Genomic DNA, 22,718 nt, shown 5'->3' on the forward strand with positions numbered 1-22,718 from the left:
GAGCCTGAACCTCAGGTTCGAAATAAGTTAATTAACTGAGTCATATCTAAGTAACCCATAACGGTCCAAGCCGTTGGAACCTGAACCATAAAGTCAGGTTAAATCAGTTAATTAATATTTGGTAAGTCCAAAACGGCCCATGTCATTGAGACCAGAACTTTGGTTTCCCCCAATGGTCTTGGCCAATGGAACCATGAATCTGCGTTTAATCTCAATTCATGCATAGTGGTAAAATACTTAGTGAATTTTTGAGAAAAATAAATGAATATAAAGCGGGAACCATTATGCAAAGACAAAAACCAATGTAATAGCAACATAGATAAATAAGCAATTGTCTTAGACGCACTTACGCCCATAAAAAAATAATATGTTTACAAAGAAAAAGGGAAAGAGGGAGCCCCAAATTAAAGAAAAAAAGCTCAGGCCTGGGCTTCGCTCTTGTCCGAGACGTCTGGAGCATTCTTACCTTGTTGATCTCCAGCAAGAAGCGTCGCATCCTCCTTTTCCTTGGCTTCAAACTTTGCCCTCTTCGCGGCCGGATCCAGATAGAGGACGAGTTCATATTCTTATCTTGAAGCCAGGCCATGTAAATAGCCTCATCAAAAGCGGCCGCCAAAAATTCCCCGGCGTGCTCCTTCTACTTGCGAGCCTCCTCGCTCCACTTCATCTCCAATTGGACCATGGCCTCCAAAGCTTGGTTTTGTGCCCCGAGAGACACTACCTATTCCTGCTCCTGGAAAAGTTGCACCTCGGCTGCCTCCAAGAGCACCTTGGTAGAAGCTTCTGAGCCGTGAGCACAAGATAGATTTGCCTCCAGATTCTCATCTAATTTCTTATGTTCAGCATCTCTCCAGGACAAAGCTTCCTTATGCTCAGCCCAAACCCAGGATAGAGCTTCCTCATGCATAGACTGGACCAAGGCAGCCTCATTGGCAGCAGCTTCGTGTTGATTGACAACCCCCTCCAACTCCATTTGGGTCGTCTCCAACTTCATCACCAGCTCTACCACCAATTTCGCGTTCCTGTGAGCTAACAGGGAATCCTAGAACAAAGCAAAGTTAGAAAACACAAAAGGACAACTATATTAAAGAAACTAAACAGATAAATGGCTTACCACAATGACTTGATGAAAGATGGCCTGGGAGATGAAGAGAGCTTCTTTTCTCGCCAAGGTGGCATAGCGTTTATGTAACGTCCCAAAATTACCTAATAAGGCTTAAGGCCTTGATTAGGGGGTCGGGATGACAATATATGGAATTATGTGTTTAACTACTATATTAATTGTTAATATATGTGAATTATGTGATAATATGATTAAATGCACATATTTAGGGATATTAAATATGCATGTGGGCTCGCTTCTTATGAGAAGGGCGATTTGGTAATTTAGCCCGTTGCAGGCATAAATGTGTATTTATGTGCATATATGTGATATATGTGAGAGACCACATTATTATGTGGGTTTATTTGAACTTTTCGGCACGAGGCGATCCTAGGGAGCAAGTTAGTGGGAAAGTCACAACGGGGCCCGATACCCGACTCGGGACGAGTCAAGTGGTATTTTGGGTAATAGACACTTATTTGGGTTATTGGGTTATGAAAATAAATAATTGGAGATATATTTGAAGTTAGAGAGTTTAGGAGGGAATATTGGGGAGATTTACCATTTTTCCCTCGGGGACGTTTTTGGTACCCCGAGCCTTGGAATTAACTTAAGTCACTTAAGTTAGATAAAACAAAACAAAAGAAATACTTAGAAACTTTGCCTAAACCGACTCTTTCTCTCTCCTTTTTCTCTCAAGGCTTCCAAGCTAAAACCATAGAAGAATCAAGGGATTTTTGACTAGAAATCACAAAATTGGAGCTCTAGACTTGGAAATTAGCTTAGTGATAGCTTGTGGATTCAATCAGGAACTGGGGTAAGCTTTGAATTACAATTTTGGGTCATTAAATTTTGTGTTTTCTTGGCTGGTTTTTAGTATTATTAAACACTTTAAGGTTATGAATTGAATTGGAGTTTTGATGAGGGTTTGAGCTAGTTTTCTATTGTCTTTTATTGCTGGGAACATATTAGGGTGATTGGGATAATTGAATTATGTTTTAGGGTGAAATTTGGTATGGTTAGGATTGAATTTGGCTGCTGGAAATGGAGGATTTTCTGGGTTCGTGGGGCCAAGTCGCGACTTTGTTCTTGATAAGTCGCGACTCAGCCTAAGCTATGCACCATGGGGGGCCTCTGCCTGGGGGGGCGCGCCGCGACTTAAGAGGCCAAGTCACGGCCCATGCCTCTAGACAGAGAGGGGGAAAAATCCTAGCCAGGGGGCGAGTCGCGACCCACAGGGGGGCAAGTCGCGGCCCGCCTGGGCAGATTTTCCTTGGGGAGTTTGTTTTAGAATAAAACTTTTTCCTTAGGGCTCACGATTGTTTTCACTACCCAGTTTGGTGGAATCTGAGACCCCGGAGGCTAGGATTTTTTCCGGAAGCCTTTGATCACTCGATTTTAATAGGATCCTATTTTATGGTTGTGACTTAGGGTATCGCTAAGGGCTTGGAATCGGGATCGTGCTCAAGGGTCGCTTTTATTTACGCTTACTTGGACCTAAGGTAAGAAAACTGCACCCAGAACGTGTGGTGTGTGATTAGGGCTCGACCCGTTCATTATGTGTTACTATGATTAGGGATTGGCCCATCTATTGTATTTGAATATGGTTAGGGCTTGGGCCCCTGGATTGGTTATGTTGGGCTATTGTTTTAAATGCTTGCTGATGAATGTTTAAGTGCTTATATTCGTTACATTAATTCTAAGGTTAGGGCATGTGGCCCCATTATGTGAATATGCTTAGTATTATGGAAATGATTATCCAATAGGATTAAATGATTAGCATGAATATGTGCTTAATTGTTGGGATGTGCCTATCCACATATGTTTCTTATAAGTAATGTATGAAATCCTGGATCAGGGCTTGACTTATGAGTCAAGGACGGCAATAGCGCTATGTGCACTGGTCGAGAGGCATTGGCCTAAAACAGCAATGTACTATTACGTTGATCAACTCTAAGGTCGAAGGTGAACCACGAGGGTTGGACTAGCTCTATGGCTAGCAAGACAGAGCTAAGGGCGAGGCCCCAGGTGACTCTATGGTCACGTAGCTAGGGCATAGGCTCGAGAGTTGGCTTAAAAGCCAACTGAATAGGGAAATGACCCCAGGTTGATCCAATGATCATGCGATTGAACTTTAATGATATTGGTTATGAATCAATTTTAATGATTATTGTTGAATGGTTATTTTAAAGTTTTATTCTCTGTTGTTGCACATTCTATTTTCTTTCTGAGCCTCGGCTCACAGGTGATTTGTGGTGCAGGTAAGGGAAAAGGAATGTTTGACCAGCCATGAGTTGGAAAGCTTTGGTGGTTGCATGTACATATGTAGCTGCTCGACAATCACGGCTGAGGTTATCTCAGAGGAAATAGGGTTATAGCCCTATTTTGCCGCTTAGGCCAGCTGATGTAACTTTTGTTATGTATTTACCCTTTTAAACAGTTATGTTGTAATATTTTGGGATCCCATGTTGTATAACACTTTTGAAATAGAAGTCAATGGTTCTTTAACCAAAATTTTTAACCCTAACCCTTGTCACTAACCTTAGTTACACGATTTAAGCCAAATGACATGATTAGCAGGTCTGACACAATTTTAAGTACACAGTGTAACAGTCCTTGATTAGGAGGCCGTTACAGTTTAAGCTGAAGGGTGGACATTGTAGTCCCCACCTGGGCCAGCAGGTCCGCATCAAGCGGGGTCATGTCTAGCCCCAACTTAGGCCGAAAAAACATCTCGAATGCCAGGTGATCCACGATCTGCTAACGATCATTGAAGGCCTCCGAACGCTCAGAAAACTCCACCTTCCGATGAGGAGCAAGGCCCGGGCTACCTCGTCTCGTTTATCGCGCCCATCGTCCCAGGCCCAGGTTACCATCTTCATCCTCTCCTTCAGGATGATCGAATCCTCTTCCCTAGGAAAGGCCTAGTTGACAGGAAGCTTGGGAGCATCCAGGATCTCTGTCGTAATAACAAGGCTCTCACCCGAGGAATGCTCCTCAGCCAGGGAGAAATATTTTGTCTTGGCTTTATTGGCCCACTTCGAGGACTCCGCAGGGACAGAGTCCGTCTTCCTTTTTTTCCCCCCACCTCCTTTCGAAGGCTCGTGCTCCAAATTAATAACCTGGAGAGGAGCCGATGGGGATGGACGCTACTCATTCAGCACCGTCAGGACCAAAGCTATAGCTGTTTGAACTCCCTGGGAAGTTCCCAGGTCCGGTTGTGAGTCCCTGAGTATTAGCTCGATTATTTTCTTCTTGGCCAGACCCTTGGCAGTTTATTTTTGCTAAGGCCTTGGCTGCGGCAGCCCTGGCCTCGATCATTTCCTTCATTTTGGCCACTGGATTCGACATGTCCGAGTCACCCGAGATAGCAATAAAAAATAGATTAATAACAAAGGAATGGTTTGACAAACAAAAATAAATGAAACATACAAGTCTAAAGTCCTCCGGGACAAACCCTCGTCCATGGAATGGGCATGACTCTACTCTCCTAGTATAAAAGAATGAATTTTGTCCCCCATGTCATCCAGGTCCAAAAAGCTACCGTACTAAAGGAACCAGGACGAGTACATGAGGGTCAGCGTGTCTACAACAATGGGTTAAAGAAGCCCCACGTTGCTAACAGTCCCGGTCAAATAATCCTGGTATTGCTTCTTATTCCTAACTAAGCCCTCAATATGAGGGGCGTAAGTTAAAACCAGAGGCGTTTTACCTTGTCCTGAAATGCTAGCCTCAGTAGCTCCAGTGTTGGGTTGTCTCCCCTTGAGAAGGGCATCAAGTTACTCATATTCGACCCGCTCCTCACAGCGCACCTACTCTGTTTTCTTTTTCTCTCCATCTGCCTTAACCGCAACCTCCACTGCCTCGATGTTAATAAGGGCAAGCTCCTCTCTCAGGGCAGGTCCCTCTCACATTGCAGCCCAAAAAGCTAGGGGCATCTATTGATTGGTGGGTGGCAATTAGCTTGACCAGCCGAAGGTTCTCCATGGTCACAAAGCCTCCCACATCCAGCTCCTCAGCATTAAGGGTTGCATAGTACTTTTTTCGATCCAGGATCGGCTTAGTGAGTTGAGTTTGAGAGTATGGACCTGTTCACAGGAATGTGAGTTTCCAATAACTAAACATAGGGCCAAATAAAGAATGAAGAATGATGACTTACCCACGCGCTGAAAGTCTAGCACCAGGGTAGGGTTTTTCTCTAGGAGGAACCCGGATGTCATGAACCAGTAGTGTCTGACATCCGGGGGATGTTTCCACGTGTTAAATGGAGCCAGAATAAAGTGATAGGCCTTCAACTTATAAAACCAATCCCATGTCTTGTGTTTGGAATTCAGTTGTGGCTCCAGCTTGTAAAAATATAGCACCTCCGCGAGGGTGGGTGCTGTGATCGCATTCGAAGTGCAGAATATGCGCCATCCCGCAAGAAATTTATACGCTTAGGGTAAAAGCTGAAAAGACGATCCACATGAACTTGATGAGCTGTGTGAAATAGTCATGGAGCGAGAGAGTGGCTCCCGCACTAATGTGGCCTACGCTCCAGGCCCCGAATTTGCCCGCTCTAGTATGAGCTTTCTCTTCTCTCCAGACCAGCCTGTTGTTAAAAATCCCTAGAGTCGACTCTATTCCGAGGGCCTTCTCCAACTTGTTCAGCATCCGGTAGTTCTAGAATTAGTTCTTTTCCCCGTCCATTTCCCACGTGTTGCCAGTGGGAAGCTTGTGCCCCTCCAGGACTACGGGGCCCGATTGGACCTCATCTTTCGGATTCAAAGTAATGCCACGACCCATGATCAAATACCTAGAAGCGACAAGAAAAGCGAACGCCAAGTAATTAGCACCAAACCCAAAGAAAACTGATTGAGGTACGGGGATTCTCCTAAAACTGCTTGGAAAGGTCCCCTCCGGACCTAGATCCAGGATCAATAGAAATCCCTAGAACGTAAGTCGAGAACTAAATTATTAATAAACTAATTTACCTGATTGTTATTGAGGCGTCCGAGTTCGATAATCTGGGACAATCACTCTCACTTCACCAATCATACTATCTATAGTCTGAGGTGTCATCTAGAAACCCAACCGTTCATCTCTACCACTACCACTACCACTACCGAGGATCACCCTACGCGGTGGTCGCGGCCCTAACGGCTATACGGTCGCGAAAGAAACATGGCAATAAAAATGTACAAAAGAAATAAGAAAATACCAGAAAACTTATTATTGGATAGAGGATCTGGAATTCGTTCAAACTCAGGTGACAACGCCGGCAGAATTTCGGCCTTGAACTTGAGGAGGCGATGTAGAAGCTCGTCGACACTCCCAGACGGCCTTGAATTGTCTTCTTGCTGAATAAAAGAAGGCTTTGTCAGAAATAACTGGGCACGAACATGCATTAACTGCCAGAGAAGTTCGTCGGCAACTTCGAACATACGAAGTTTTGGCTCTCTGCTCTCTAGATTGAGAATTTAGGATCAATAAAAATGTCGGAATGATGTTGTTGAGGTATTTATAGGAAATAAAAGTACTATTCAATCCAACGGTCCACGATGAGGATCCCAAGATTATCCCCATCTGACAGTCCCGGACAGTGCAGGGGCATTAATTGGCCTAATCGAGTACTAAATCATGGATTCGTCAATCCATGATCCGCACCTACCTCATCCAATTGTCCACATTGAAAATCCCAAAATAATCCCCGTATGATGGTCTGAATAGTGCAGAGGCAATAAAGAGCCCACTTGAGTGCCCCAAAGCACCTTTTCGTACAGACAGGATGCTTCAAGATACGTGCTGACACTCATCGATCACCTAGGTCAACAAAAGATTCTCTCCGAATTTTTAGGGCGCCAGTGGTACAGACGCACCATCATCTTGGAGACATGTGTCTAGAACCTTGGGAATGTGAAAGGACAAGGATCTACCAAATGGCTCCCAAGTAAACAAACCCAGATCCTCGTAAATGAACCGGGATCTAAGTAAACGAATAGGGACTAAAGTAAACAAACCAGGATATATGTGATTGATCCGGGAGGAAGAAGGCAAGTCTCCACCATGCGAACACGGAAGAAGATTTAGGGGGTAAATGTTATCCATATTTTCCACCTTTGACACGTGGCATGGACAAATAGGTCCATAGGCCCTTAGAAGAGGCCCGAGCCCAACCCAAGCCCAGTGAACAAGCAATGAGGAAACCCTGACAGCTCGTACCATACCGGGCCAAATGATGAGCGGATGGCACGAGCATTATAAAGGGACCGGGACTGAGATGCAGGCCCGATTCACCTTCCCGATCACACCCAACCTACGTCCTTCAGGATGCAAATTATGGTGGCAGACTAATTGCTTCCAGGAAACGAATCCTATCAAGAACCCAGGAGAGGTCTCCTCCATCGAGATGTTCGCCTTGACAAATGAACCTGGGCCCTAGTAAACGAACCAGGACTTCGGTAAATGAACTCAAACATTTGTAAATGAACCGAGAGCATTCGTCCGGATAATACAGGCCTAGTCTTCCCTGATGCTGACGTGTCCTCGAGAAATCCAGAAGTTGTTCTCGCTAACTAACCTGCAGAATAGGGTACGCGCGGAATGTACATTGTTCCTAGGAAATAGTAATGCCGCTACTCTGACAGATCCTGTCCCCAGGATCACCTTGATAGCCCATGTAGATCAGTCAGTGCTAACGTACAAAGGACAGTTGTAAGGCTTCACCACGCCTAAGCCGGCCCAATGGGCCCAAATTAACAACCCTTAATTATGTTACCTCTCCTGTATTATGGCTCCATTAGCGAGCAATTGTAATTATATCTTTATTGGGCCCGAATTAGTCTGGCCCAAGTGACATGACTGCATATAAATAGGGCAGTTATGCACTGTAGAAGGGATCCCAGATTTTCTCTTGTAAGCAAAACACTGTTGAACTTGCAGAAAACCTCCATTGTCAAAACTCTCTAAAGCCTAATACTATTGACTCGTGGACTATGACTCATTAATGCCCCAACCACATGAAAATTGTGATCTTATTTATTTTTTAACCTTTCTTTCCAGCTCTTATCTTTTAATATATTTACAGTTTTCGAAAAACTCAGTAAACACTAATAATAATACATAATACATAATCTTAATTTTTAGTAAAACATTTATCATTTATGTTTAAAAAGGTTATCAATCATATATATATATATATTTAAAAAAATTATAAACAATGTTTTTGTGTAATTTTTCAATTAATATGTTTATGTCAATATTTTATATATAATATTATTTATTTATTTGAAATTTATATGACAATGATACAAATTTAATAAAATATTAATGAATTATATAAAAAAAAACTAAGCAAATGTGCATTGCACGTTGCTTGTATTTATAATATATATAAAAGGTAGTATACGTACAAAGTAAACATAAAAATGCATAAACATGAACATGTACAATATATAAATATAGGTTGAGATGATAAGGGTCGGATAAAATATATCAGGGTTCAAAGAGTTTTAGAGACTGGTTTCTGGTAGCTGAGTTAGATGTATCACAACACCGTATAAATTGCCTCTTTCAAAGTGACAGCTGTTGGAAAAACATTCAGAATATTCACGCAAAAAAGGCGTGGTGGGCCCATTGTACACAACATTAAAAAATTTCATTAATTATATAAACAGTTTATATAACCAAGAAAACAATCCAAAAACATTAACAACAAATATATAAATATACAATATATTTATATATAACATATAAACACAAAAAATTCAAGAACATAAACAATTACCTCTTGAAGTCTATCAAGTGTCCTTGAGTCTTTTTGTATATTTTTCGACCTTCCTATCCAAAGCTTTGAGCATTCAAACCATGATCTTCTGAAGTGTTTTCTACATCTCAAGATGTGTGTAGGCACATAGAGAACATGAATTTGCAATTTTAGGAATCACAAGTATTTCTCAACACATGAGAATTTGGATTATGGTCTGAGAATGACTAGAATAAAGAAGAAGAAGAAAGAGTTTTTGTCTGACAAAAACTCTAAGAACTATTATGAATTGTGTATTCTGTTGTATTGTTCAATCTTATTTCTTCTCTTTATTCTATATCATATATATATATAGATAGATAATTCTACTACCTTATTATTCCTAATAATAATAGTAATATAATAAAATATCATAATAATGATAGGAATTGATTTAGGTAAATATCTAACTTATCAAATTTGAAAAAACTATTTTCAAATTACTAATTAATTAAATAAAAACTACACTGATACAATATCAGTATATCTAATACATGCATGGCACAGTCTCTGGACTGTGTCATGCGTGACCTACTATTCTTTTTTCATGGATTTTGTATTTTTCTTTTATTTATTTATTTAACTAAAATCAATCTCCCTCAAAATAAGGTATTTATCTTCTTAAGGAAAAGATGACAACCATATTTCAAAATTTAAATTTTAAATTCAAAATGATGATCATCATTATCATCATCTTTTTAAAATTCAATAAATCAAAAATTATTTTTTACTTACAAATTTTATTTTCTCCCACTCAAACAAAATTATTTATTTATTTATTTATACATATGTATTTCGAAATTTACATATTTAAATTAATAAATATATTTTCAAAAATTAATAATTAATTATTCAACCTCAATTATCATATAATTGTATACTTGACTCAAAGAATAAAATTCTTCTTAAATTCTCAAATTACAGTTATACCCTTGTATCAACTCTTTCCCTGATAAGGTGTTGATAGAGCCACCTTGGGGACCTATGGACCTATAATATCAAACTCCAATAAATATTACAATATCAATCAAAGCTCTTTGATTAAATAATCATATTTATTAATCTCATGATTACTCCACTATAAATATGAGATTGAACTCTTGATAATTATAGACATATATTTATTGAGTACTTTCTTTAAGAATAAAGTGTCCATTGATATAAGCATTACATACAACGTTAATCCTCTATTAATGTTTCATAATTAAAAGGGAATAAAATTACCATTTTATCCTTTTAGCTACATCTTGTTCCTAGAGTACCATTGACTTTACTAGTGAAGGTTATATCACAAAAAAATTGTGATGTGAGCACTCATAACCTTTTCAGTTCCAAAAGTCAACCCAGTAGGGAACCATTATTAAATCTACAAGAAGGTATAGATTCCATATCTGTTAAACTACGTCCCAAGCCATATACATCATCGAGTCCCCAAAATAATTGTTCTTAGCCTGATCATTCTGACGAACCTTAATGCATGAATCAAAGGATCAGATGACATATATAGGAGTTCATAGCAACCTCAGGATTAAGATCATCATGCCTATGATATCGTTTGATGTGTTTGATTAATACTATGAAACGGTGTTTAAATAAGTATTAACAAATCACATCTGGTCCAATTCTACTTACTCTCGGCATGCAAAGTACCTCCACTAAAGTGTCCTACTACACTAGTAACCCGGATCTAAGTCACATGTATTCATAATACTAGTGGACCGTACTAGCAGTAATTAATCTAAAGATTCCATAACTTTATTTTACAGCGAACTGTTTTAAGTTTATTATCTTATTCTTGATCCTCTCATACCAATATGAGATTAAGACCACATAGATAAACTTTGAAATTTTTCTGACATTTACTTAGTATAATCAATATAATATCGGACAAAGTCTATATATATATATGTAATAATTCAATTCAATTATTTATTTAATTTAAAATATTTGTTAACTACAATTGCTTTAAGGGCACTATTCCCAACAACAGCCTGATGACGGTTCTAGCTTTGGCTGAAAGTAACTTCATTCTGAATTCTGAGTTCTCATATTGTATTAGAATATGATAGGGGAAAAACACTAGGATTAGGATTGGGGTTCCATCTTAAAATTAATTGATGTTAAGTAAAGTAACTCTTTCCTTTATAAAAGTATTGTGTTTCCCATATATTTTCTACGTGAGACTTTTTTACAATTAATATATTGTGCTCAAGGCTAGCGCATTGGGAGGCAGGTTAATTTCATGGCCCATAATGTGACGAAATATGCTCGAAGATATGGTTGGGATGGTGATTTGGATAACTCAATTTTGAACAACTACAAGGTTGTCTATCCACCTTAACCTTCCTTGTTAGCAAGATTAATGGCTTTTGTTGTTTTGTGATTTCAGTTAGTGTAGTTCTGGGCCAGTTTGATGCAATTGTGTTGTGAGGAAAATCAGCTGGAGTTGTACTGTGAAGAAAAGTTGTTGAGTATATGGTAAATTATAGATTTCAATGTACTCGGAGTTGGAAAAGTAATATCAAAGTGTTTGGTAAACTATATGATTAAAGTGTTGTTAAATATTAAAAGAACAAAATAAATGTCATATTTATTTTATTTTATCAAAAAAATTCACACATACTAAATAGATTTCAATATAAATGTTTTGTATATTTAAAAATGTTAAAATTAAAATAAATAATTAGCATTTTTTCCCCTGAACTTTTGACATTACCCAATCGTGCCCACTAAAACATACTGGTAGTTAAAATTTACCCTCGAAATATATCATTTATAAAAACATAATCCTTCTATTAGCTTTCGTTCCATTTTCCCGTTTAAACACTAATGTGGCATAAAATAATTAGTATTTTTACCTCCTAAACTTTGGCCACTACCGAATTATGCCCATTTTTATTAAAAAAAATAAATTGTAAAATTTCAAAATCTATTTCTCTATTAGTTCTTAAAAAATCATTTAAATCTTAAAAAAATATCGAAAATTCAATAAAAAATAAAATTATTTAAAATTCCTTTAAAAAAAAAGATAAACTAAAAATTTCAAGTTCACTTAAATAAACCCAGATTCAAGCTTTTTCATATTCATAAATTCAAATTTACAAACTTCAATTCATTAATTCATCAAAACCAAATATTTTTTAATATAATCCAATTCACTTAAAAAATAAGCATGAAAATTTCTCATCTAAAATTAACAATATAATTCATTAATTCATCATTTCACAAAATGCAGTCATCAATATGGACTTGAAGCAGATCTGAAACTCGAGAGAGAAAAGAGTTTGTGTATTTGATTTTAATATTCAATTTAGATTTTAAGTTTAAAAAGTTTTATTTTAAGGCTTAATTGTAATATTTAGATTTTCTTTTAAAATTAGTATATTTTAAATTTATAATATTTTATCTATTTTTAATTTTAAAATTATTTTTTAATATATTTTGAAAAGAATTTTTAAATAAAAAATAAATGATTTGTTAATTAATTTTAAAATTTTATTAATCCTTCACGATTTATTTTTATTTTTTAGTGATTGAATTAATTTTTTAAGAATTAATAAAAAAAAGTAGATTTTGTTTTAATTTTTTATTCTTTTTAAAGAGGGCACGATTTGGTAGTGGTCAATGTTTGACAAGAAAAATTCTAATTTGTATTACCACATCATTGGCTAGATGGCATAGTAGAATGAAAGCTAATAGAAGGATTATGTTTATGTTAATGTAATAGTTCAGGGGGGAATTTTAACACCTCATATATTTTAGGAGGCACGATATGGTAGTGTCAAAAATTTAGGGAGCAAAAATGCTAATTAGTCAAATTAAAATAAATTTTCGATAAAACAGTAATTAATAAAAAGTGTTCATCAACAAAAATATTGTATATATATGTATAATATATACATATAATTGTGTATATATGTAGCTAAGATTCTAATTATAATAATCATTGTATAATAATTTAGTTCATGATATAATCACAAATATGTAAAACTTAAGTTATGCAAAACTCTCACTTTCTATGTTTTTAATTATTTTTCCTTTTTATTTCTTTCCCTAAAACATGAAATTAATATGTTTGATAAATTATAATTTGAAAATACTATGAGATGCAAAAATAATATTCCAGTCTATAATAAACTCTATATTAATGTAGTTTGTTAATATAAATTACTAAAATAAAAAAATATAATAAATGTAAAATTATAAGAATATTTTTATTAGAACAAAAAAAATATTTATGATTTAAATATTTTTAATTTTATTATTATATTAATTTATTTTAAATATTTTATTTTGAGTAATATATAATAAATTAGTAAATATTTTTAGAAAAAATATATACATATTTATTGTAGAGTTTTATCAAAAAGAAGCTTTTAGAAAAAAGCTAAAAGCTGGGTTGTGCCAACTTTAACTTTTAGCTGTAATTTTTGTATAAATTATTGAATAAGTTATTTTTTGACTATTTACCAAACATCTTTATTGCACAATTTTTTTAAAAAGATGCACCAAAGAGGCCCCTTTAGACTTGTGGTGTCTTTTTTTGTCTTTATATTTTATGTTTATGTAATTGTTGTCGTCTGTGCAGTAGTAGGGTCGGTCTGCATTGTTGCAGCGTGCTCTATTATGAGCTTTTATGTTTGTTTTGTGTCTTTTATTTAATGAATTTGTGTTTCCTTATTTTAAGCATGGCTCACTTTAGCCAATATATATATATAGGCCTTGGATCATATGAGTACATGAGACCATCTAGTAAAAAAAATAGGGATATTTGCGGCGAAAGCACCTAAATTATTGTATTTGTAGCACTTAAGTACCTAAGTTATTTTTTCCAAGGTGAAAATATTTTCCGTCCATGTTTTAGTGTAGTTTAGTGCATCTATTTGTTTCGTCATTAAGTTCACCACCATGCCGTGAAATTTACTTATAAGTTGGATACTTTTACCGCAAATATATCTTAAATTGGGTATTTTCGCCGCAAATATCCATTTGTACGCCCTAAATATCCACGGGCTATTAGCGAGCTGAGAAATGGCATAATTATATCAGCCACGTGGATGTCACGTGCTCGGAGCTGCTGTCACCAGGTCCTACCTCTTTAGCTCGAGGTAGCCAAAGGCTTAATGAGATAACTGAGTTGGATCAGAGGCGTGGACACCACGGGCTAAGGATACAACAAGTTCGAGGCACGAGCTTAAGTTGGCACCTCTGACCCCTTATAAAGTCAACCACGCAATGTAAATGTGCATATATCAGACATCACGTGTCTGATATATCCCTAACTTCTCGGACACGCAGCATAAACGTTCGTGTTCAGGCACCCACGACTGGGTTGGGCCGTGCGGCCCATTATCCCCCTCACCTACTGATTAGACCACACTTCATTGTCAGGTTTTAGGAATTAATCATGAATGTCACAGAAGCGACATGATGGGTAAGAAGGTCATGGGATGACCCCCCTTGCCAACCCCCAGGTGCCCTCTCCTATAAATATGGAGACCCTGGGAGTTGCAAAGGGTTGGATTCTATTGTGTAACGAAACACCCTGTAAAGAATACCAGAGAAATAGCAATAATATTGGCTGGTGGACTAGAAGGATTTTAACCTTTGAACCACCTAAAAAATTATTCGTGTCACCCTTTTATTTTAAGATTATTCATCTATTACGATTCATTACTTAGCACTAATCCCACTCTCTACTCTCTTAATTATCTGTTGGCGAAGAACCGCGTCAATACGGTGGTAGATGGGATGCTATACCGGCATGGGCACTCTCTACCCCTCCTACGATGTATTTTGCCAGGTGAAGCGAAGACCATTTTGCAAGAAGTGCACGAGGGTTTTTGCGGAGATCACACTGGGGGACAAAGCTTGGCCTTGAAGATCTTAAGGCAAGGATATTACTGGCCCACTCTGTCAAAGGACTCGATCTCTTACGTTAGGAAATGTGACAAGTGCCATCGATTCACCACAGTTGCCCGAGCTCCCCTAGTCGAGATGAAGATGATCTCGTCCCCGTGGCCATTCGCGTTCTGGGGAATCGACTTGGTTGGCGCCCTCCCTACTGGAAAGGGAGGGGTCTGTTATGCAGTGGTGGCTATCGACTACTTCACCAAGTGGGCAGAGGCAGAACCCTTGGCAACAATCACTTCAAAGAGAGTCCTCGACTTCGTGGTCAAAAGCATTATCTGCCGTTTCGGGCTGCCAAAGAAGATTGTATTCGACAATGGAACGCAGTTCAACAGTGACCTCTTCATCGAATTCTGTGAGAGGCACGACATTGTAAAAATCTTCTGTTCTGTGGCCTATCCCCAGGCAAATGGGCAAGTTGAGGTCGTCAATAAGACGCTAAAGGCGAGCCTTAAGAAAAGACTGGACGAAGCCAAGGGGGTCTGGCCAGAACAGTTCCCCCAGGTATTGTGGGCATACTGGACCTCGCATCGAACGCCGACAAGTCATACTCCTTTCTCCCTAGCTTTCGGGAGTGAGGCGGTCCTTCCTGTCGAGGTAAAGGTAACCTCGCATAGAGTCCAGGCCTATGACCAGGACCGCAATCACGAACTGCTCTGCGCGTCCCTCGACCTGATTGATGAAAGACGAGAAGATTCACAGCTCCAACTTGCGCACTATCAGCAAAAGATCACTCGTTATTTCAACTCAAAAGTCAGAAAACATGCCTTTAACATTGGCGACCTGGTCCTCAGGAGAGTCTTCTTAGCTAATAAAGATCCCAAAGATGGAGTATTGGGACCGAACTGGGAAGGGCCATATCAAATAACCAAGGTCATAAAGGAAGGAACCTATAAGTTAGCTCGGCTTAATGGAGAAGCAGTCCCACGATCTTGGAACTCTATCCACTTGAAGAAATATTATCAGTGATACCTTTGTAAGGCTTAATCAGAAGGGCCATCTTTTGTTTATTAAGCAATGAAAATTAAATCTTTTTCCATTATTGTGTATATTTGTGGATGTAATCTTAAGTAACCACGAAAGACCCTTTCCTAATTACTTGGGGGGGCATATGGTGCCTGGATACAACCAGGTCATCTTAAAGACTTAGAAGTTAATTCAAATCGATTGATCGATGTTTTTCTTAAAAAGCACGAGATATTGATAAAGGATTAACACGAACTAAGTCGCATCCTGGATGTAACCAGGTCCTTAAAAACATAGAAGTTAATTCAAATTGATTGATCGATGTTTTTCATAAAAAGCACGAGATATTGATAAAGGATTAACGGGAACTAAGTTTTCAAATTAACGTCCTGGATGTAACCAGGTCCTAAAATTTAGAAATTAATCCAAATTGATTGATCGGTGTTTTTCTTAAAAAGCACGAGATATTAATAAAGGATTAACGCGAACTAAGTTTTCAAATTAACGTCCTGGATGTAACTAGGTCCTAAAACTTAGAAGTTAATCCAAATTGATTGATCATTTTTTTTCTTAAAAAGCACGAGATATTAATCAAGGATTAACGCGAACTAAGTTTTCAAATTAACGTCCTGGATGTAACCAGGTCCGAAAACTTAGGTTAATTCAAATTGATTGATCGTTGTTTTTCTTAAAAAGCATGAGATATTGATAAAGTATTAACGCAAACTAAGTTTTCAAATTAACGTCTTGGGTATAAACAGGACTTAACTCTTAGAAGTTGGTTCAAGTTGATTAGCATGTTTTTCTCTAGAAAAGCATAAGGTGCCAATCACAACACCAACAAAAACTAAGACTATTACCAAAATGCATAAAAGAGAAATGAGATAGAGGCAAAGGGATGTAAATCAATTAAAAATAAAGTTGATAAAACCAATTGTCTCGAGGTTAGAAAACCTCATAATGTAAAGTTACAAAAAAAAAATTGTGTAAATGGTAAAAAGAAAAGAGAAGTCCTATGCCCCCCCAGTCTGCTCCGATGAGGTCACCACCTCGCCCTCTTGCTCGGCGGCTGTGGAAGTCTCCCCGGTCTCGGAGGGCGCCTCTTGCTGAAGGCGAGCTTTGAACTTCTCCAGGAAGGACTCCCACGCGTCCAACCCCAGAAAGGAGAAGTCACCATCTAGGTTGAAGACCCAACAGTGGTACAACATAGCTTCCATGGAGGAGCTGGAAGCTGCCTTCTCTGCCACCATGGCGGCCTTGGCTTCCTCTGCCTCAGCTTTCGCGGCGTCCAGTGCGGCCCGAGCAGCCCTGGCCTCCTCGAGCTCAGTTCTCGCAGCGGCTAGGGCTGCCTTGGTAGCCTCAGCCTCGTGCAGCTTAGGTCGAGATGCGTCCAGCTCAGCCTGCACGGTTGCCAGAGCATCCTTGGCATCCTGTTCCTGCTTTTGGGCAGTCTTAAGGGCAGCCAAAGTAGTCTGATGCTCGCCCCTCATATCCTCGAGCCTGGCCCTAGATCGGGATATGCTCCGGTGGAGAGCCAAAGCACCCTGCAAGACCAAAAGATAATAAGGAAACTGCCTTAGATAAAAAAAAAAACATGTGATGCACACGAGCAAGGAATACCAATGGCGAGACCAACTTACCGTATGATCCATCCCCAGTGAAGACTCCATCACATTCTCCAGGCTCCTTGTCTCAATCGCCCGCAGGTCCCTCTCGGTGGCATTATAATAGTGGTCCACAGTGTAGCTCGTCGTCTCGTAGACCGTCCCCCGAAAGACATCGGGGATCTTCTCCAAGGCCCGGGGATTCACTGGGACGTGCACCTCGAGGGTCGTGGTCGACAAGGTCCCGTAGGGCACCTCCATTTCCCGAACCAAGGTGGAAGCTCGCGGAGGAGGTGGGGGCATCTTCATTGCAGGAGGGGGTGGAGGCACTTTCTCCTAGGCAGCCGAGGCTTGGTTTTTCCCCTTTGCAGGGGACTTAGAGGTAGTCTCGAGGGCTTTCTTCGCCAGCCGAAGCTTTTTCACCATAGGCCCGGAAGCCTCGGAAGAATGGTTCCCTCTAGGGAACATAGCTCACAAATCTTTGTTCCTGGCCTGCGACATCTCCTCTGTTGAAGCAAAAACAACAAAGCATTAGAATACATGTAAAAATGTTTGTATAAAGCAACGAAAATAAAAGGGAAAACATAACTCATGTATTGAAAGGGATCCTACCCTTCGAGCTAGAGGAGGAATCTATGGTCACGACCACCGGCCCCGGAGCTGCAGCAGGGGAGTCTAAGATAACGACCTCGCGGGCTGGAAGAGGCTCTGGGTCTGAATCTGGCTCGGGACTAGACTCTTCTACGTACTGCCTAATACCAGGAGCTACTACACCCTCTAGGAGGGAGGGCCACGACCTAAGATTGCTCCCATACTCCTCAAAAAAGACAGACCTAAAGGCTAGGGTATTATCTACGACTACAGTACCCCTAGGGCAGCTACTGTCATAACCCAGCACGAGCTAGTCATCGCATTGGAGTATGGTTATGTCGCGGTCTGGGTCATTTCGATGGTGATGAACGGGATGGCTGGGATTGAACCTAGCTAGCCGAAGGTCTGCAGTGGCCCTATCTAAATCCCTAAACAGATAAGGATTACCTTGGCCGGAGGGGTCGGGTGCTGCCCCGGACTGGGCCTTCTCCACGTTTACTTCTTGCACGACCTCCAGCGCCCGCTTATGCTGCACGAGGGGCACCTCGTCCTCTTCCTCTCCTGCGGCCTCCTCCTCGGGGATGGGCGCCATCTCGCGAGCTGGAGGAAGTCCCCGCGGTCTCCTCAAGGCCAAATTCTAGCCTGGATAGATTAGCTTGCACGCCAGCATCGTCTCATCAGACACGAGCTGGCGATAGTCCTTTTCGCTTGGGGGCAACCCCACCAACGTCTCGTATTGACCCCCAAGGGTCACGGACTTGGTCTTCCTCGTGAAAATGGCTGCATGATGGTTTCTAAGTCAAGAACTAATAAAAGAAGCTAATCAGTAATCAACTTCGAGTTAAGACTAAAAGATACTTACGAGGGCGGTTGAAATAGTGGTGTTCGTAGTTGCGAAACCCCTTGGACATAAAGAACTGGTCTTTAAAATCGTTGGGGTGGCTGGGCAGCTAAATGACCGCACCCGAGTTTGGGAAGCGGGTCAGATAGTAGAACCCGTCACCTCGCCCCCGCTGCTCCGGGCTGGCCTTGAGGCAGAAGAAGTATAGGATATCCGTCGGGTGGGGACCTTCCATTCCTGCTTCAGGAATAAGTATCTCAACCCCACTAACAAACGGTATGAGTTAGGGGGGAGCTGGAAAGGAGCCAGCTTCACGTAATTAAGAAAATCCGCGAAGTACTGGTCCAGTGAGAGGAAGGCCCCAACCTTGAAGTGCTCGTCGCTCCAGGCCGCGTATTCCTCATCGAGCGGCGCGCAGCTCTGCTCGCCTTCTAGGGGAGGTCGGGCGTCTAGGGCGCCCCTCTCAATCTCAATATTGTGGGAAAGGAATATCTTATTCACTTTCCCCTGGCTGGTGACCTTCGAGACGATCCTCTCGGCCTCGAAGAAAGCGTCGGGTCCCACCTCGAGCTCCTACTCCACGGCTGGATCGAAAACGGGGATTGGAGTGTCCGTGACCACCTCCTTTCCTTTGGCTTGCTGAGAAGACGAGCTGCCAGCAGTCTTCTTGGGGGTGTTCTTCTTTGGTCCCATCTAGTCGCCTAACGAACAAATGAAGAAAATTTAGAAAGGGCGACCTAAGCATAAGAAAGAATCTGACGCGAAGTGTTTATCTCAGCCCGTGGAGAGTGAGACCACGCAGTTTTATGAACACGCGCCTGTGTTCCCAACGGGTCCCCGATTACTTGGAATCCGTGTGTCAGGAGGGTCAGAGTAAAAGTTTGCCTTGGAAGGAAATTTTCAGTAGGAAAACAGTGCAAAACCGCTTGTGAAGCGTGTACCCTAAGCTACCCGGTTTTGCACCCTAAAAACTGGTTATTTCAAACAGGCATACAAGAATTCTACCCAGAAAATTTCCCCATAAAAGTGTACCCTATGAGTTGGGCTCCTAAATGGTTTTTTCTACAGTCGATGCCCTAGGATAAAAACCTACGTGTATCGTACCAGCAAAAAACCAGTAAAATACTGCATGCGACTACAAAAGCATTTTACCTAAGCAACAATGAAGGAAAAAAAAAATTAAGCATGCACAAATGAAGGACTTACTGAATGTTTTGCTGTGGTGAGGCTGAAAGGGTCGTCTGGGTTGGAATCCTGTAGGGATTGTTTATGCCTGAGTCTCGAAGGAGTTCTCGTGCTTGAATTTCTGGAACGCTGGGAACGGTAACCGGAAGAAAGAGAGGGTTTTTTGAGACTGAGAAGAAAGAAGAAGATGAAGAAAATTTGTAATTTTCAAATGAACGGGTAGCCCATGCGAAAGGTGGCCAGCCCTTTTATATACGTAAAAGGCTAAATGAGGAGGGCCGTTGGATTGCCTTGATGTAGGATACGAGGATCACTACTCGAAAGGCAGAACAAAGGCCGAGTATAGGCTAGGCCATTTAATGCGGTTCTCAGAAGACGTACCGTCACCAACCACGATGCTCCACGTATTCGGTACCAGCGTAATGAGCGGAATATGAAGAGTCCACAAAGAAGCCTAAAATCCCCCATTGTGGCCCCAGATGATGTCATATGCCACGAGCAGGGGCTTGGGGGGAAAATTTATGCCCTAAATATCCACGGGCTATTATCGAGCTGAGAAATGGCATAATTATATCAACCAAGTGGATGTCACGTGCCCGGAGCTGCTGTCACCAGGTCCTACCTCTTTAGCTCGAGGTAGCCAAAGGCTTAATGAGATAACTGAGTTGGATCAGAGGCGTGGACACCACGGGCTAAGGATACAACAAGCTCGAGGCACGAGCTTAAGTTGGCACCTCTGGCCCCTTATAAAGTCAACCACGCAATGTAAACGTGCATATATCAGACATCACGTGTCTGATATATCCCTGACTTCTCAGACACGCAGCATAAACGTGCGTGTTCAGGCACCCACGACTGGGTTGGGCCGTGCGACCCATTATCCCCCTCACCTACTGATTAGACCACACTTCATTGTCAGGTTTTAGGAATTAATCATGAATGTCACAGAAGTGACATGATGGGTAAGAAGGTCACGGGATGACACCCCTTGGCAACCCCCAGGTGCCCTCTCCTATAAATATGGAGACCCTGGGAGTTACAAAGGGTTGGATTCTATTGTGTAACGAAACACCCTGTAAAGAATACCAGAGAAATAGCAATAATATTGGCTGAAGGACTAGAAGGATTTTAACCTTTGAACCACCTAAAAAAGTATTCGTGTCACCCTTTTATTTTAAGATCATTCATCTATTACGGTTCATTACTTAGCACTAATCCCACTCTCTACTCTCTTAATTATCTGTTTGTGAAGAACCGCGTCAACACCATTTAATTAGGTACTTTCGCCTACGTGTCACAATCGAACTTAACGATGAGAGTTGACGGTTGTACTAAAATGCACCAAAACATAGACGAAATGTACTTTTGCCGCTAAAAAAATAACTTAGGTACACTAGCACTACAAACATAATAAATTGGGTACTTTCACCGTAAATATCCCATTAAAATGTCATTATTTACCACTGTTCACATGTCATTTTAACACTATTGGACTGTAAAAGTAAGGGTATAAAATAACCTGGGTCCCTTTCATTTGTATATTAAAATTTTTAAGTCACCGGTCGTAAATGTGAACAATGTACAACTGTAGCAGGTTGAGTGGTAATTTCATAATCTTAAAATTTGATCTTTTGGTCTCTTCACGTATAGTAGACAATACTTGTATGAGTTTCATCAACTCTTCGTAAGTGCACACTGCTTATTCACTTTTCTATAAAAGTAATTATATATGCAACCAAAATATTACACACAGTGACATGACAGATTCTTTCAACTAATCATATTTATTTCATTTGAGACTCACTATTTAAAAAAAAAATAGTATCACGTTATTGTGTGTAATATTTCGGTGTATATTTTTTGTTCATATATCCTTACTCTTTGTATATTGTTTGGTCATTCTGCACATATTAGGTTTAAGACAAAGACAAGGGCATGACCCCTAATCCAAAAGAGCCCTAAAAAGACATAAATGAATTACAAAAACAACACTATTTTTTTACTTACGCCTAAATTAGCTCTAGGCCAACTAAGTACTATGTTTAAAATAATTAAATTTTTTTAAATTTTGTTTCTTTGAACAACAACAAAAGTCTTGTTCAATTAATGTATTAATCCAATGTTTGCACTTTTTTTGTAGTTTTATGCCCAATCTTTTTTTTAGCAAAAATACTCAATGTTACCAAAACAGTGATTTCGTTACTACTTCCTCAATTTATTTTTTGTTAATTATTGACTTAGCAGACACGTGTCAGCTCATTATTGGAATTAATAAAGAGATAAGTATCAATAAAGAACTGACACATGTCCACTATGTCATTAATTAATAGAGAAAAACGAAAGAGGTAGTAACAAAATCACTAGTTTGGTAACATGTAGTATTTTTTTCGGGAGAAAATGATTGGGAATATAACTACAACAAAAGGAAAAAGGGATATTTGCAGCAAAATCCCCTTGTCTTTTGTAAATTTTATGCATATTACCCAAATCAAAAATCTTGATGGTGAATGTTAGGATTGGTTAAAATACAAAGCCCAAGTGGTATTACACAAGGTAGGTGTAAAAAATGCTTTCACATAATGAATATGTGAAATTTGACTTTTTATTGTACTACAAGAGATTGACCTTCTAGCGACAACATCTATTGCGACAACAATGATGTCGTCGCAATAGAACACATAAAACCACGAAATTTTGATTTTTTTTAATTTTTAATTCTTTATTAAAGACATACAA

General features: G+C 39.8%; 1 protein-coding gene across 1 annotated transcript; it reads right to left on the bottom strand.

Annotated features, from left to right (window-relative positions):
* Positions 1-721: 721 nt before the first annotated feature.
* LOC133792426 (uncharacterized) lies at positions 722-17,251 on the bottom strand. The gene is made up of 2 exons (XM_062230330.1): positions 16,952-17,251; positions 722-1,042 (listed from the first exon to the last, which is right to left on the bottom strand). Exons 1-2 carry the CDS (start codon positions 17,249-17,251, stop codon positions 722-724), a joined length of 621 nt encoding a protein of 206 aa, XP_062086314.1.
* Positions 17,252-22,718: the final 5,467 nt, after the last annotated feature.

The sequence above is a fragment of the Humulus lupulus genome, chromosome 7 (genome assembly GCF_963169125.1).
Source record: "Humulus lupulus chromosome 7, drHumLupu1.1, whole genome shotgun sequence".
NCBI lineage: Eukaryota > Viridiplantae > Streptophyta > Magnoliopsida > Rosales > Cannabaceae > Humulus > Humulus lupulus.